Below are 16,491 nucleotides of genomic sequence, written 5' to 3'. Positions count from 1 at the left end.
CCGATGGCTACATGTCACTCATCACCTTTAAAAAGTTAACCGCAAAAATACAAACGGATGATAACAAAGCAAATCTTAGAAAGTGACTTGATAAATTTTGAGTCATAAGTAATGGCTTGATAAAAGAAGAAAGCTCAAGAGATTACTCAAAACTTTAAAATCAGTTTGATATAAAAAGGCCTTGGCCTTTCATTACTTATCACCTCTAGTTTATATTATATGGTAATAGTTTTTTATTTTTAATTTTTTATGACTTCTTCGATAATAGGTATAACTATAATGTACGTGATGTATAGATATGGTACGCCTATATATATATATATATAGAGAGAGAGAGAGAGAGAGAGAGAGAGAGAGCAGCAATGTTAAGATCTGGGGCGGTTTAATTAAGCCGAAGTTTACAGTGTATTAAGGTAATTTTTCCATTTTAGGCAGTCAAGATGCTTGCCTAATTTGGAAAGAAACAAGAAGAAAGGTAGGCAGAGATTCTTCCTCCCACGCCTCAAAAACAACCGACAGCTTAACCTCTCACACTCTCTCACTCAGACAACATAAACACACACAATGTCAATTTGGAGAAATAATACAAAAGTGTTTCGATTCTATTCTACTATGTTTATTATTATTATTATTATTATTATTATTATTAATACAACAACTTTTAAAAGAAAAGGGTTTAATCTAAATAATTTTCACATGGCCGGGATGGGGAAAAATGGTGAAGTTAACATCCCATATCAATCAGTTACACAGTATTATATATGATCATGTCTAGTAGATATAAGCGGCTCTGTTTCAAGCGATGTTGGTGATGGTGACTTCATCAGAAGCTCATCGCCATTATTGATGCACAATATCTCTTCAAGATTAGCCTTCTTGCCGGATTCTTCAGTGTTAGATATCTCCGGTGGTGATGATGATGATGATACCGGCAACGGAGGAGACGTGGTATATGTTTGTGTGAGTTGCCTTGCTCTCTCTACCTGAATCATCCAATCGGTGTTGCAGAGAACATAAAGCATGAGCAGAGCACATGAAGCCTGCGCCGCAAGTAACCCGAGCCAGAGCCCTGCGAACCCTATTTTCGCCACAAACCCCAAGAAGATTGCCACAGGCATACCCACCAAATAGAATGATCCCAAATTGATGTTCGCTCCGATCGTCGGCCTCGCGCTGCCTCTCAAAACGCCGCAGCCGGTGGTTTGCGGGCAGTTTCCGAGCTCGCAGAGCCCGGCCACGGGCAATGCGATTGCAGTGAGCTCTAAAATCTCGGCGTCGGTTGTGAAGAACTTACCCCATTGGTGCCTCATCAAGGTTGTGAAAAGCATGGCTGCAAGGCCTAATCCGACGGCGCAAACGAGGGAGACGATGGTGGAAATTCGGGCTTTTTCGGGGCGGTTTGCGCCTAATTCATTCCCAACTCTAGTGGAAACTCCAAGGCTGAGAGCTGATGGGAAAACATAGACAAGAGATGTTGTTTGGATGAGAATTCCCATTGAAGCAATTGTTGCTTTGGGGTTGACAAGAAGGCCACACAGCAATATCATGAACTCATACCACCACCATTCAAGGCAAACGGAGATGCAGGTAGGGATGGCCATGGCGAGCAAAGACGACCATCCGCGGACGCAATCGGTGCTTGGAGATACCCACGAGTTCTTATAGACGCCGGAGAAGTAAATGAAGGAAGAAAGCAAGAGGAAGAGATTGAGATTTGTCCATACCATTGCAATTGCAACCCCTGAAATTCCCATCTTGAAATGGACAACAAGAAGGAAATTGATTGGGATATGAAGGAGAACGGAGATTGCAGAACAATAAGTTAAGGGTAATGTGACGCTTTGAGTCCTCAGATAGATTCGAAGAGGGTGAAGAAGTGAGAGGAAGAAGAGGTCTGGAATGGAGAAGACGATGAAAGTATGAGCAACTGATGATATTTCTTTGTCTTGACCGCACCACAAGAGGATTCTCTTCATGTTTAGCCACATGAAAGAGATGGGAATGGAGGTGGATAGGAGGAGAAGTACTGTTCTTTGCAGAGTTAAGCCAAGAAGCTTCCATTGTTTTGCGCCGTAAGCTTGGCCGCAAATTGGTTCCATTCCCATCGCCAAGCCGGAGATCACGGAGTAGCCGGTGATGTTGGCGAAGCCGATGGAGAGCGATCCTCCGGCGAGCTCGAGCTCCCCAAGATAGCCCAGAAAAAGCATGGAGATCATGGCTCTTGAGTATAGAAGAAGACCTGTGATGGCTGTAGGGCCTGAGATTTTCCCTATGGCTTTGATTTCTTCCAAGGCCTGAATTAATCAAACACAAGTATAAGAAAAAATGCCTGAGTTTATAAGATATATGCATGTACATATATTATATACGGATCATTGCTGTTCTTAAGAGTGTATGTGTGCATGGATATTTTTCTTCTTCTTTTTTTTTTTTTTTTGTTTTTTTTTACCTCAGAAGGTGTTGGCCACCTATGAAGTTGATCTTCAGCTTCAGTATCTGGTTCATGAGGATCCGTAGGTTTGTTGAGACTTAAGTTGTGGGTTTTCTTGGAAGAGAGTGGAAGAGAGGGAGAAGAAGGATTTGGATTACACATAGTTTTTGTGGGTAAAAGAAAGTTGAAAGAGAGAGATGAAATATATGGCTTTCTGTTTTGTGCTGTTGTTTTGTTTTGTTGGGAGCTTTGAATATGGCAACGGGTGTGTGGAGGATAGGTTATATATATACATGGAGGGATTAGGCCCTACCTTTTGTTCTCAGAAACGTGTCAATTTAGCACCAAAAAAAAAAAAATATCTGATAAACCGGAGTGTCTATGGGGGGACCAACCTCTCTCTCTCTCTCTCTCTGTCTATAAACCGATCTATCAGGCTGCTTGCTGGTGTATATTCATTTGTAATATGATCAGAAAGAAGGAAGAATAAATGGGTGGAGTTTAGAAAAGACAGAGCAAGAGTATTTACAAAGCTTCTCTAAGATCTTATCTTTAATACTAAGATGGTAAAATAGTAGCTAGAGAAGAGAGGTGATTGGTGAGGATATTATTGCTTTTACCGCCAAATCAGCTGGCTTGGTTTGTGGTTTGTTTACATGATAATGGGAGGGTGCTTTTTGCAGTCTCTTGAGGGTGCGTTTACTCTTCTGGTTTAATCAACTTTTTTTGGCTCAAGTGGATAATCTTTCTAAACACACCCGTGTTTGGGTTTCTGGTTTTGTGTACGAAGAAAAATATAAAGAAGTTTATCTTTAGGTGTCAAGTGGATCGAAGGGATCAATGAGCAAATTCGCCTACTTGTGCTGAGGTGACAAGGGCATCATATATTGGCCTATTTATTTTAATTTTATTTATTTACTTTTTGTGTGACAAATGCCTGCAGGCTTCTAACTTTGAATGTTTGCGTGTTCAAAGGCAAGCATGCATGTTCCATTCTTGCACAACCCATGTGAGAAAAACATTCACTCTTTGCTCTGTCTGGATCCATTTTAACACCCAAAACATCGCTTGTGTAATCTCTATTTAAAGGCCCCATTTGTTTCCACTCTTTGTTTTACATGTTTAGAAGAGGGAATATATATATATATATATATATATATATATATATAATATGTTTGACATATTTGATATGCGGGGGAGGGGTATTTGTAAAAGAAAGAAGCACTGAGATAGATGGCAGAGATTTTCTGATCCATTAAGAGATCTTCAAAGATCCCAACTCCATATAAAATCACTCAGAGACATTTTTCATTGCTGGGTTGTGGAGTTGAGAGAAGTGCAAAATCAAGGCGATGATGAAGTATAAACAGGTGGGGTTTGGGGGAGGGGTTAGCAAGTGAGATGAAAAAAAAAGAAAAGGTGCAAAAATCTAGTGGGATCTTTTAATGCAACCTTTTCACATTAATTTATTTTAAAAAATTCTTTTTTTTTTTTTTTAAAGAAAGGGTTATCTTTATGGGTATGTGGAGGTAGGTGTTGTCGATGAATGGGGACCACAAAGTGATGCTAATGGAGATGACAGTAGATGGCTGTGTGAAGAAGAGGCAGATGGGAGAAAGGGAACACTGAGAGAGGAGAGAAAATTACGTGCAGCAGCTACAACCATGAAATATGTATTCCCTTTCGCACAACACAGATGAGACTGTGTCTCTCTGCATGTAAGACAACAAAACCTGCCCTACCATCACCACTCTCAAACAACAACAGCAGTTAATTTTTTTTGCTTTCTTTTTTCTTCTGGGTCTCCTGCAACTTCAAGAATCAGTTACTTCCCTGAAACCCATACCCCTCCCCACAAATGTCAGAGTCCATGTGTGTTTAGATCGATATGTTGTTGCCATGAAAGCTATGTGTCATGCAAACAACAGAGCCAAAATTATATGAAATAAATAATTAAATAAATATGAAAATACCTTTTTCGAATTTAGCATCCAAGTTGGGGGAGACCCCACCAGGATTGTTGTAGCAACAGAAATGGACAACCTTTTATCATGGGATGTGGTGATGCCATTCACTTTTACCCACGTCAATCAGAAAATCATATTACCCCTCACACCAAAGCAAGTTGTAGTGGAGATTGGAGAAATACAATACCAAAATGCAAGTTTGGGGGGAAAAAAGTATTTGCAACAATGACAAGACCTGTCAGAATTTTTTCTGTTAATGAAGATTATACTACTCCCCTTGAAACACGAACAAATTCCCAGATTCCATCCCCCTCACCAATGCTTCTCCCCCCCTTTCCTGAAAAAGGTAGATGCTTAATCTCCACGACTTATAGCAGAGATATAGATAGATACCCATAAATCTCTCTCTCTCTCTCTCTCCAACACCACACATACTAGTGAATTACTAGAAGCTGTCTAACGTGCCGGATGTACAGCAAATAACTATAATCTTTGATATAATTCAGACTTGTAATAAAAGCTATAATACAATACCCCTGGCAGTAAGGCAGTAGAATATCTTGTCTTATTTAACACCAATGATGATGACAAGCTAGTTTGGCAATGAAATTTTCATGTGTTCATTCAAAATCTTTATAGAGTCATATCTGAGCAAGAAGTACCCAAGGGGAATTGTGTTTGTTTTCAAATGCTTCACAGGGCTGAGTAGCAAGCATTGATGGGAGCATTCAAGGCAAAAAACAGACTTCCATTGATACTGATAAGTGCAATGAACACGGGAATTTATTCCAAGGTTCAGATGCAGACAAAAATAAAAGAAAAGGAAAAAGAAAATGATAAATAAAACCTGCCATAGAAATCATTCCAGCTTTCCGCAAAAAAAAGCCAGAGCATAAAAGATGTGTACATCAGGGTTTCAATCAGCATAATTCATATATTCATTGTTGGCCACCAAGCACACTTCATATTCATACAACAAAAATCATGTACAAAATGCATGATATTCCAATAGATCATCACCGGACAAACCATCAACGCACAATAAGCCCCGAAAGAAAATTTTATTTTCTTGAGGAATAATTCCCGATTAAGGGCAACTTATCTTGGTTTGAAAGGAACTAGTCTTGAGAGTAACTTTGGAATCCAGAGCTGAGGCTTCAACTACTTTTCTCTGGCAATTAGCCATAAAGCAATGTTTCAATGAAGTGGGACTGATTTTTGGTGAAGAAATTCTCCACTGATTTGGAACTAACCTGTCTCACACAGCATTTGATGACAGCTTTCGAGCATGTCTGAGAAATTATTACTTCAAAACTGGCTTGCTTTCCACCGTTAATTATATATGTAGTAGAATGTTCACCAGTGCCTGTCGTAAATGGAGACCCCACGCCTTCAGTCCGCACCTTCCTCACTACTCTAAACAGGATTTATGATTCAGTCAGACTGTCACAGGGTCTCATTGAGTTATAAATGAGAAACAGTTCTCAAAGCCTCCAATACTACGAAAAAAAATTAGAATAATAGGTCTTGGAAAACTTATTGTCCACTCTCAGTTGCTATTTCAACAACCAATGAGAAGAAACTTTAGGCCATTCGGTTATTTGAATATCTTAAAAAGATGAAAAGAAATATCAAGGAAAACTGAATGAAAGGGAAAAAAAGAAGAAAAAGAAAAGAAAGAAAGATTCCTGGACAAATGAATTTCAAACAATTAATTGTATTAAATAGATGGAATGAACAATATCTATTTTACAAATTCTGGCTAGTGGTTACAACAAGATACCTCATGTGAGGCCTCTGGGCTTCTGAGGACCAGATCGTGGAATAGCTAAGATGGCTACAAGTCCACTAGCAAAGGCTGCAACTGCTGCCACAGCAAAGGCTGGAGCATTTCCCCCACCAAATAGCTGATCCCATGGTCCACTTCCCAGGGACACCACAACCTGCTCTCAAACACGAGATTCATCACTTAAATGACTAAGAATTAGAACAAACAAAAGTGAATGACATGCTACCAAAATTATTTTTCCACATAATTTTTTTTCCCAGAATTACACGAGTCACTAGGAGACCAGGATATTAGACTAGGAATAAGCAGCAGGGATAAACAACAGTTAACAATTAGAGACCTAACAGCATGAATACTCTTCAGATTGGATAATAAATAAACTACATGCATGTTCTCATAATTATAGATGGTAATATCTCACAATTGGGAAAATTTGGGTGCAAGATTTCACTGCACACATTGTTTTTCAATAGCTAACAGAAACATGTAAATCAATTATTTTTCTCCCTCCGTGTGATGCTTAAGTGAGGTCACACTTTGATGTCCGGCAAATGGCCTGCATCTTCAAAATGCCAATAGCACTGACTCTTTTTTATCTTAGATGAATATTACAGCTGGAAGTATTTTGTATATTGGCATTGGTCAAGCTAATTGCTGTAAACATGCTTCTAGATAACAATTAAGCGAGGCAGCAAGTATGAAAGGGTGCAGATATTCTTATTGATATTTCAGGCATGTATTCAACATAAAAGTGGGCTTTCCTTCTACGTTATAAGAATGGTTTTAGATCTCCCTAATTAAGATCACTTCTTTACTTATATATAAACATATAAGCCAAGCTTCAACAGAACTCCAGCACCCCTGTTCTTCTGGATGTAAGATAAGTCTGGGTTTAATATATTCTATTTAAATCAGAACACAAACATCATATGTTTGCAACTTATTTAGAATTTATACCAGAAGGATCACTGTTAAAATATATGTTGGCCTCTGATTTCAATAACTTATAGTGGTGAGCATGCCCCTGATAATTTGTTAAGCTCTGAATATAATGAAGTTCTTTATTGGATATGGAACAGATCAGGGTTCAGAAACAACAACATAGCCTTTGCATGAAAAGGGGTGTCAGATTTCGTGAAAATAAACTAGAACAAACTTGTGAGTGCCCAATATAGTATCCTACAATTCATGCAACAAATGTTATATTATATTTTAATGATACTCACTCTTCTGGGGAAGTCTTATAAAAACCATAATCCAGCCTCGCTTCTCCCAAAAATCCACATGGTTAACTACTTTGGTACTCACATTTTAACTCTCTAATGAATGAAAGCTGTTTTCGGTAGACAATATATCTTTGGTGACTGCAACCCTTATATTTTCAACTAGAGTCTCAGAAAAAGAATATCAGTCCTTTTAGCAAAACATTCACTTGTCCACTGATGAAAAAGATACAATAAGTTGTGAAATGAATGTTCAAAATTAAAAGATAATTAACCTTTCTTTTTTCTTTCTTTACTAACATATTAAGGGTAAAACTACAATTCTCCCCTTAATAGATTTCAGAAAAAAAAAACATATAACCACCCTACCTACAAACCTGGAGAAATAAGTACATTGACTCAAGGGGCCTAAATTTATAATGCCATTAAAGGAATAAGCCGAAATGACACATCCACCCAACTCAGCACCATAAAATCAATAAATTAAAGCAGAGAGAGAGAGAGACTATCATTCTCCACCATAGCCTGCGCACCATTATCCCCCCTCTACCACTACACTATCCTTCTCTTTCAAAAAAATGTCCAAAACAAATAGCTAATCCCTCATCTCAATCTTACTTCTGTAGTCATTATCCACCCAGAGTCTCCACATAGCCACCACAATGCTCCAACAATCCCAGTAAACACCACCATCACAAATAGGGCTGTAAATGAACTAGTTTGCTCACAAGTTTGCCTGGGATCAACTCATATAAGTTCAACTCCAGCTTGGTTCATTTAATATATGAGTTATTAGTGAACACAAAATTACGTTCGATAATTAAACGACCCGCATAAACTTGGCTCAACTCAATTAATGTTTGTGAACATAGCTTGTATAAGCTCGGCTTTACTCGTTAGCTTGTTCTTATATCGCGCGCGCGCACACACAATATATATATATATATATATATATATATATATATATATATATTAACAATTTAACATACAAACTAGTTGGTTAATATATGATATATACTAACTAAATCAGTATGAAAAAGAACAAGCAAAATGCAAGGCACTAAATTAAGACCTCTGTTAGCAAATACAAGACACCAAATTAAGGATGGACCAAAAATTCAGTGTTAATGTTATGAAAAATGCCCAAATGATTGATTTGCCCATTGGACAGAATACATATAAGACTAGAAAATAAAACCAATTGGCAGGCAACAAAATTCTATTTTTACCCATTACTTGATCGAGAAAATTGATGTTCCATTTATTATTTGCTAGTCTTCACAAGAACTTAGTAAACACAATATAAACAAATCTTACGTACATGTAATAACCTTAAAATTTGAAATTGCTAAGTGAATATGTGCTAGACCAAATGACTGGATTGGAAGAAATATCAACAAATGTGTTACTTCCAACACGAGATGGAGAGAAACCAGCAGACAATGAGGCACCAGAAGATGCAAACCAGCCATCTCATTTTGCCCAACACTGAAAAGAACAAGCACAATTCCCACACACTCTGTCTATAAAAAGGGTGCCACATTCTCTTAAAGCTCACGCTGAGGTGCACTCTATGCGCCATTAGTCGTGGAGTTTAAATGAGCCAAAAGAAAATTTTGGTCTCTTTTTCTTAACCATTAACTATGCTTATTTTTTCAGGGGCGGAGGCTGACTTATAAAAAATTAAAAATTTATTTACTTAAAAAAAAAAAAAGAAAAAAAAAAAAGAGGGAGAGAGATAAGTAGTCGTGCAACCACCTCTGATCTGTGACTCTGTGAGGGTGGCTGCGCGGCCAACCCCCATCTGGTTAGGGTGGCCACATGGCCAACTCCTGCTGTGGTAGTCATGTAACCACCTTTGTTCTGTTCGGGTAGCCACATGGCCACCTTGTCTTCTCCTTTAGGAACGGTAATGTGGTCAGCTCTCAGGTGTCAAGCTGAGGTGGCATAGTTGTACATGTGGCAAAATTTGATTGGTCTTATATGGCTTTATATAGATGTGGTAAAAATTTTGTTAAGTTTTTAAATGGTAGATGGACAGAGGTATCAAATAGATAAACTTGGAAAGTAAATGTATCACTTTTGTTACTTTTTAAAACCCAAATACCTTTTTGATAAAGAGTGAAACCACAAGTATCAATTATGCATTAAAACTTTTGTTTTTTGAAAAATGTTTCATTTTGTAACTTTTGTTTTTTGAAAAATGTTGTGTTTTGTTTGTTGAAAAATGTTTCATTTCGTAACTTTTTTTTTTGACAACTGTGTTTTTTGTGTTTGAAAATAGAAAGACTTTCCAAAAATGTTTTTGACAAGTAAATTTTCAAAAATGTTAGCGAACATCCTCACTTTTTTCATAACCCACTACTCTAGATGCATAACCACCATGCCAAAATAAATGACTGCTGCAATTAAATAGGGCTTTCATGGTGTTTTGCCCACAAGCTTTAAGAATTAATTTTTAGTATTTGGAGTTTATGATTAAATCCATTCTTTCAATATTCATTTTTTTCCAGATTTTATCTATAAAGATCCTAGGAAGATTTCGGAAAATGTCTACTGGATTTCTTGTTTTTGATTATCGATGCTTTATTCTAATGGATTTTTTCTTTGCTTTTGGCTAAGGAGTTGGGGTACACAGTGAAGACCGCAGGGAACAAACTCATAGGTGGCTCACCAGAGGGAAAAAGGTTTTTTATTTTTGGGAGGGGCGGGGGGAAAAGATCTCAGAACATCCAAACCAAAAGCTGGAGTCATTAGGTAGAGAGGCCAATTATTAGATATAAAACCACACCTAACCAATATGGGACCCACAAACATCCTTTATCACATTTAGTGAGCCAGAAATTTTTTCAATGAAAGCCAAGACAAGACATTAATATGAGAAATCCTTTAATAAAACTTTTATTACTTATCAAAAAAAAAAAAAAAAAAAGAGAAATCCTAAGATGAATAATGATCAAGAGGCAAAGCAATATATCCCAAGTTTCATGTCTATGTCGCGTAAGTATAAAATTAATGAGTACTATATGTGATCCCATAAATTATTAAATAACTATAGTAGTTCCAAGTTTATAAATTGCTCAACAAGCTAATTACATATCTATTAATTTTGAAAGAGGATTTAAGAACAAAAAAACATAACTTAAGAGATGGGGTTGTAATGTGGAGAGGGATTATATTTATATTTCGACGAGTCACCAACCAAACCAACACATGCACACAAAAAGGAGAGGCTATGGACAAAACCCCAGAAGAGCCCATGTGTAAACCCACTCCTCTCCCCCCCTCCCCACAAAAAAACAAAAAAAAAATGTAAGTATAGATAGGCCTGATTTGTGGAGTCCAAGAACAATCAAATAAATCAGGCTCTTACAACATGTTGAAGCATTGATCTCAAAAGCTTTACACTATCAAAAAGTGGGTCAACAATATATATCAAGCACCTACTCATTTACCCCCCTCTCCCCCTAACGTGCAAGCCTGCTCATTAATTGAAGACTAAGGCCTTGCACATGCAGAAGGAAAAAAAAAGACTGTTTCTAGGATAACTGAACTTCACAAACACGACTCCAATAATACATTAGCTACTATCTACCTTGAAAGTATATAGTAGAGTGCTTTTGGCCTCACAATTTCGTAGGCCAAAAGAACATTTTTAAACAAAATCGCGGAAAGTGTCCTTTTTTAGAGTGTATTTGAAAAAAAAAATGGCAGTTTGAAAACGTGAAAAAATCCATGTTTTCAAAATGTAGGTAAGAGTTGCTTTTTTTTAAAAAAAAAAATACATGATTTTAAAGGCTGATTTTAAAAATACATGATTTTATACATGATTTTAATTGTGTTTTTAAAAATCGCGTTTTCATTTTGAAATTGTTATTTTTTCAAACCACTAAACCAAACGGACACTAAAGCTTAAGAAATTAGGAAGTAGGCCAACAATGTATATCAAACTCACAAAACATACCAACACTAACATTCTCCCCCTCTTGTAAACCACCTAATAACACTTAATTTCTAATCCACCGAATCAATTCTGAGCCTTGCATGTGCATAAGTAAAAGAAACTAAACAAAATGAGGTCACCGTGAAATGAACCAAGTAACTTTTAACCTAATAAGGATAGGATACCATGACAGAACCACCAATCCCAAAAGCTTAATTTACCATAAAGTAAGCAATCAATGTACATCAAGCACCCATACAAAAAAAACTTCTCAAATGTGGGATAACTATGTGTATCAAACACACAACACACTAATTCTAACAACCCCATTCAATTCAAACCTTGAACCTTAGTGTGAGAGAGAAAATATCAACCACCAAGTCACTCACGGAAAAGATTTTGCTTCTCACTTTGAGATTCAAATTTTGAATGCAATGGAGGTTTCAGAGATTCAAATTGAATCTCAATAGACAATCAAAGGTTGGACAACATGTTAGTTATCGGTCATCCCAAAAACTTGGTATAAAACAACATCTATCATGAATATGAATTGATTACCATTTAGTATTAGTGCCAGATATGCACATAGAATAAAGGAATGAAAGGGCAGCCATACCTGTGGGATCACTATTGCCAGATTCAGGACACCCATTGATAATCCTGCAAGAACCCAACCATTTAGATAAGCAGCCCAACAGCCAACATCTCCCAGAAATTTTTTGAAACTATAAATTGCCCACCTTGGCCAAGTCCCAAAGACTCAATACGTGAGGATATCAAGGCATATGGAACGCTGTAAGTGATCTGCAATAAAAATTGTAAAAATCAATGCATAAACTGAGCTCTTGCATAATACATACAAGTGTCATCCTCATGTTAGCTATATATGCGGCAGTTCTAACTGATCACATAGGCAAAAAGAAAAGAATGTTATCCCAAAACGCAATATTCGGTCTGAAGGCCCTGCTCCAGAAAATTTTGCATAATTCTTCTTTGATGCCCCAACAATAAGGATATACTGGAAGGATCATATCGGTCATGTTTTAGCTGAAGAATACAACAACTTATTATTAAGGCCCTCTGCATGCGTTAGGCCACAACAGCATAAATTCATAATGCACATAAAATAGAAGTTTGACTCCTATTATCCCTTAATTTGAGTATGACTGAGTAGGAGAAAAAAAAAATAGAAAACTGTTATTCCTTTTAGAGGAGAGAACTGCATGACTTACCGCCAAAGGAACTCCGAGAATTGCAAAAATCAGCAATGCAGCAATTACAATGCCATCTGGAGGTAGTTCAAGGCCTGCATAGCCCAAACTCTTCGCCACAAAGGTAATTACTAGCATTCCAAGAAAGCAGAGAGCCATGAGGATATTTGAAACCCCCCACACAAAACCGGCCCCCAACTTACTGCACAACTTCTCCATGAGCACTGAAGTTATTCCAAGAACAACTGAATTCAACATCAGACCAAAGGCACCCATTCTAACTCCAGTACTATAATTCTGCCCTTCGTTAGGCTTGCCACCATAAATCTCTCTACCCATCCAATCAGTATCAAAAAGAAGAAATGGAAACCATCCAATCCAGGTCAAAGCAGTAACAAACAGGATTACCCATATAGACCCTGAAAAATAACTAAAAGTCCCAAACAGTTCCCAAAGAAAGGCTTCTTGAGCATGACCTGAAGTTCCTGGCCCATCTTCGGCAGAGGGTGTGGACCTCACACTCGAACCAAGAGGCACTTCCTGAGCTGCTGATATGCTTACATATGTAGTAATTGCAATGAACACAATGTCGATAAGGAAAGCAGACTTGAGATTTGCACAGTTTGCATTGCATGCAGTGGTATGAGTAAATGGAAAAATTTTGAACCAGCCACTATATGATCCAGTGGCGAAGCCAAGAACATTGCCAACAGCCATAAACAAAGAGAAATATGCATTTGCCACTCGATTCCTTCGATGATCCTTTCCTAGCATGACAGATATTTAGCACAAGGCATATGTCAACTTGTAGTTTGTTTGCAGAAGTATTTATATTTTGACAAAATTTAATATTTTTCATATGTTTCACATGCAGGTGTAGGTACAAAGTAGTAACTGGTGTTTCTCAAAAGAATGAACCATGTTCCACATGCCATTATCTTTCTAATTTGGGAATATTTTTTACACAAAAAAACATTTAAGAAGAATAGGTTCTATTATATCTCACTAAGTTTCTCATACAGAACTTTCGGCAATACTTATCTTCATGTCTTTCTCTCCTTTCTCAATAGTCAATTTTCATTTTGACGAAATAGGCAGTGCTCTATAGTCTGCTGGGTAGATTGCAAGAATAATCTGTGGCAAAAAACTTAGGATGTGGATTTTATGCAGAATTCAATAGCGAAGCTGAGTATAACTGTAACCCGTCCATGGCTTTTACATCATTCAATGAGCTCCAATCCAATTTGCTACAATTTTGATTGAATTGAGTACTAGTTCATTTGATTTTCATGCCCACCATCAACATGTGAAACATTCAGGGTTTCTTCCACCGTACTAATTAATGGTCGACAAAGTCGATTGAAGCAAATTGTTAGTACTTCTAGTTCCACAAAAGATATCATTAACTGATAAATCCTAATCCATTTAAATGCTAAGACAGTAAAATATATCAACAACTAACAATTAATAAATATATAACGACCAAAATTAACATTTCAAAAACAGAATCCTGTATTCAACAGTTTCTTTTTTATCAGAATAAACTAGTTCGAAGGACACTAATAAATTAACGAACACTAACAAATTGGCACATTGCTTTGGAGGGCCGAATCAGATTTGATTTGCCATTGAAGAATCTAGCAACGCTTAAATAAAATGAAAAAAAATAAAATAGCAGAAAAGGCAATGGAGGATTACCAGTGAGATCGGCGAGCAGAGCTCTACAAGGACCCTGAGTCATGTTATTGGCCACATCCAGAATCCAAAAGCCGAACACGAACGCAGCCACGGCCCTGGGCCTGAACGAGCCGCGGTCGCCGAGTAGCCACCCGATGTCCGCCGAGTGTCCGATAATCAGGACGGAGACGGCGATCAACACCGTCCCGGCGAGTATGAACGGCCTCCGGCGGCCAAACCGGCTGGTGGAGCGGTCGCTCATGTGGCCCACCAGTGGCTGCACCAGGAGCCCCGACAGCGGCCCGCAGAGCCATATCACGCTGGCCCATGCGTGCGGGATCCCCAGCTCCTGCACGTACGGCGTCAGCAGCGACAACTGCAGCGCCCACCCGAACTGAATCCCGCACGCCACCGAAGCCACCCGCAGTAGCCGCCTCAACGGAACCTTAGGTTCGATCGTCGTCCGAAACCTGACACGGCGGCGCTCCGCCTCAGGGATCGCCATTTTCCTCCCTCCAATTTTTGTTGTCTACTTCTTTCACTCTTTTCGATACGATTCTTTCAGCGATTCATAAATTTCGAATTCTTTCGCTCTAACCGCTTCATAAATTGTATTGAGAATCGAATAGAAGAGCGGGAGACACACAGAATTGGCGGCTTCCGCCGAACTGCGCTCTGGCACACCTGCGAACGAGTGTGTGTGAAGCTTGTTTGTTATCAACGAGAAACTGCCCTTATCTTACCATAGAATTTGCAGATAAAACCCATTTACTGCCAAAATTATAAATGGAAATAAGGGCAAACTTCGGTCTCATATTTTTATTCAATATTCTTCATGACCCAAATCATAAATATACCCCTCTACTGTAAAGCGACAAATCTGGTAATATATATATATATATAGTCCGACAACCTTTTTAATTTTTTATTATCAAACAGACACGTAAGTAGTTGGCGTGTTACATTCTGTTTGGAAATGGTGTCGGGTTTTCTTTCAATCTCGCCGAGATTGTGGAGACCCTTTTTTTAACAAAAACAAAAAAAAATTTCTATGTTGTACAAAAATTTTAACTCAAATACGGTTTGAGTTTACGAAGAATAAGCATTTTTACAAAAGTAACAAAAAAAAAAAAAAACCATTTTATGAGGGTTTTTTTTAGTTGTCTCGATAACATGTCACATTTTTAATAAATAATATTTTTCAATTGTTGTGATGTCTAAAACTGGACAAAATTCCGTTATTTAAGAATTTATGATTTTTTCAGGGTATCCTGACCCTAGAACCAGTGGGCTCTAATGAGTCTCGTTCTAGATTTGAGGCCTCTTGTAATTTCAAGATATTTCTTATTGCTCAATTACAATGAATCTCAATTGGATTGTTTATCATTTGGGAAGATAATTTTGTACAAGAATTACAAATTTAACATAAAAGTTGATTTACGATTTGACCTAAATAATATTATATTATACATATTTCAACACGATTATTGAACCAAACACTTGTTTATCAAAGAATACAGACTCTTAAGCTTTGGGTGTGGTTTTTCTTTTTGGTGTGGGGGATGTTTAGGAAAATGAAAGGTGGAAAAGTGGGAATGCTTATTGGACAAGTATGCCGAGGATTGCTTCATTGTCGTTCTTAGTGGCATCTGTAGAACTGTTGGGATCACGTGTGTAAACGGTCTGTCGTGATTTGCACTGCTCATAATGAAAAAGCAAATTGCCAGAGCGCTTCTTTAAGTGTTCATGCATCGCCATCATGCATGTTCATGTTCATGGAATTATTATTATTAGATACCCATCATCATATCAAAACAAAGGGTAATGTCTAAGTAACTTTCTCGGTACTGTTAATCTTTCAATTCCATGCATGTTTATCACGTGCTAATTAGATCAAATATTAATTGAACATTACTTATCAGCAAATTAAATTAATGCAAATTCATTCCCATTGATAGTTTCATTTATGTGGAAGGAGAGTTCTTACTGAGCCATGAAAATGGAAATGACTCATTTTCTACACCTGATATTTAATAGGAAAATGTTGGGTATTTTTTTGTTCTATGTGAATATTATTTTTTAAAAATCGAATAAAAAAAAGAAAAGAAATGCGTGTTATATATCTTGGTTTTAAAATGTATATTATTTTTTAAAAATCAAATAGAGAAATAAGGGCCAATTTTTTTTTTATATATTTTTTTATTTTATAAAATAATATATACATAGGACTAAGAAAACATTAGGAGAACA

The 16,491-nt window shown here is 37.3% G+C and overlaps 2 protein-coding genes across 4 annotated transcripts; both read right to left on the bottom strand.

Annotated features, from left to right (window-relative positions):
* Positions 1 to 396: 396 nt before the first annotated feature.
* Positions 397 to 2,717, bottom strand: ZF14 (MATE efflux family protein). The gene is made up of 2 exons (XM_059598352.2): positions 2,450 to 2,717; positions 397 to 2,294 (listed from the first exon to the last, which is right to left on the bottom strand). Exons 1-2 carry the CDS (start codon positions 2,591 to 2,593, stop codon positions 756 to 758), a joined length of 1,683 nt encoding a protein of 560 aa, XP_059454335.1. The 5' UTR covers positions 2,594 to 2,717; the 3' UTR covers positions 397 to 755.
* A 2,589-nt stretch (positions 2,718 to 5,306) lies between these two features.
* Positions 5,307 to 15,056, bottom strand: SUT4 (sucrose transporter 4). 3 transcript variants are annotated; one of them, XM_059597300.2, is made up of 6 exons: positions 14,263 to 15,056; positions 12,586 to 13,331; positions 12,094 to 12,157; positions 11,970 to 12,013; positions 6,182 to 6,341; positions 5,307 to 5,841 (listed from the first exon to the last, which is right to left on the bottom strand). In XM_059597300.2, the coding sequence occupies exons 1-5, from the start codon at positions 14,744 to 14,746 to the stop codon at positions 6,183 to 6,185; spliced, it is 1,497 nt and encodes a 498-aa protein (XP_059453283.2). In that variant the 5' UTR covers positions 14,747 to 15,056; the 3' UTR covers positions 5,307 to 5,841; position 6,182. The 3 variants fall into 3 exon arrangements, with proteins under 3 accessions (XP_059453283.2, XP_059453281.2, XP_059453282.2); XM_059597298.2 differs by having other exon boundaries at positions 5,307 to 5,814; XM_059597299.2 differs by having other exon boundaries at positions 5,307 to 5,809.
* Between the last annotated feature and the right edge of the window lie 1,435 nt (positions 15,057 to 16,491).

The sequence above is a fragment of the Corylus avellana genome, chromosome 7, assembly GCF_965113065.1.
Source record: "Corylus avellana chromosome 7, dhCorAvel1.hap1.2, whole genome shotgun sequence".
NCBI lineage: Eukaryota > Viridiplantae > Streptophyta > Magnoliopsida > Fagales > Betulaceae > Corylus > Corylus avellana.
This window is presented reverse-complemented; position numbering and strand designations above follow the sequence as displayed.

Excerpts from the sequence above, each read along its gene's own strand:
- SUT4 (XM_059597300.2), bottom strand. The coding sequence starts at position 14,746 with ATGGCGATCCCTGAGGCGGAGCGCCGCCGTGTCAGGTTTCGGACGACG. Across the intron at positions 12,158-12,585 it reads TTCTCGGAGTTCCTTTGGCG|ATCACTTACAGCGTTCCATA; the intron begins GTAAGTCATGCA and ends TTTTTATTGCAG. Across the intron at positions 6,342-11,969 it reads TGGCAATAGTGATCCCACAG|GTTGTGGTGTCCCTGGGAAG; the intron begins GTATGGCTGCCC and ends GTTTGAGAGCAG.
- ZF14 (XM_059598352.2), bottom strand. The coding sequence starts at position 2,593 with ATGTGTAATCCAAATCCTTCTTCTCCCTCTCTTCCACTCTCTTCCAAG. Across the intron at positions 2,295-2,449 it reads GGTGGCCAACACCTTCTGAG|GCCTTGGAAGAAATCAAAGC; the intron begins GTAAAAAAAAAC and ends TGATTAATTCAG.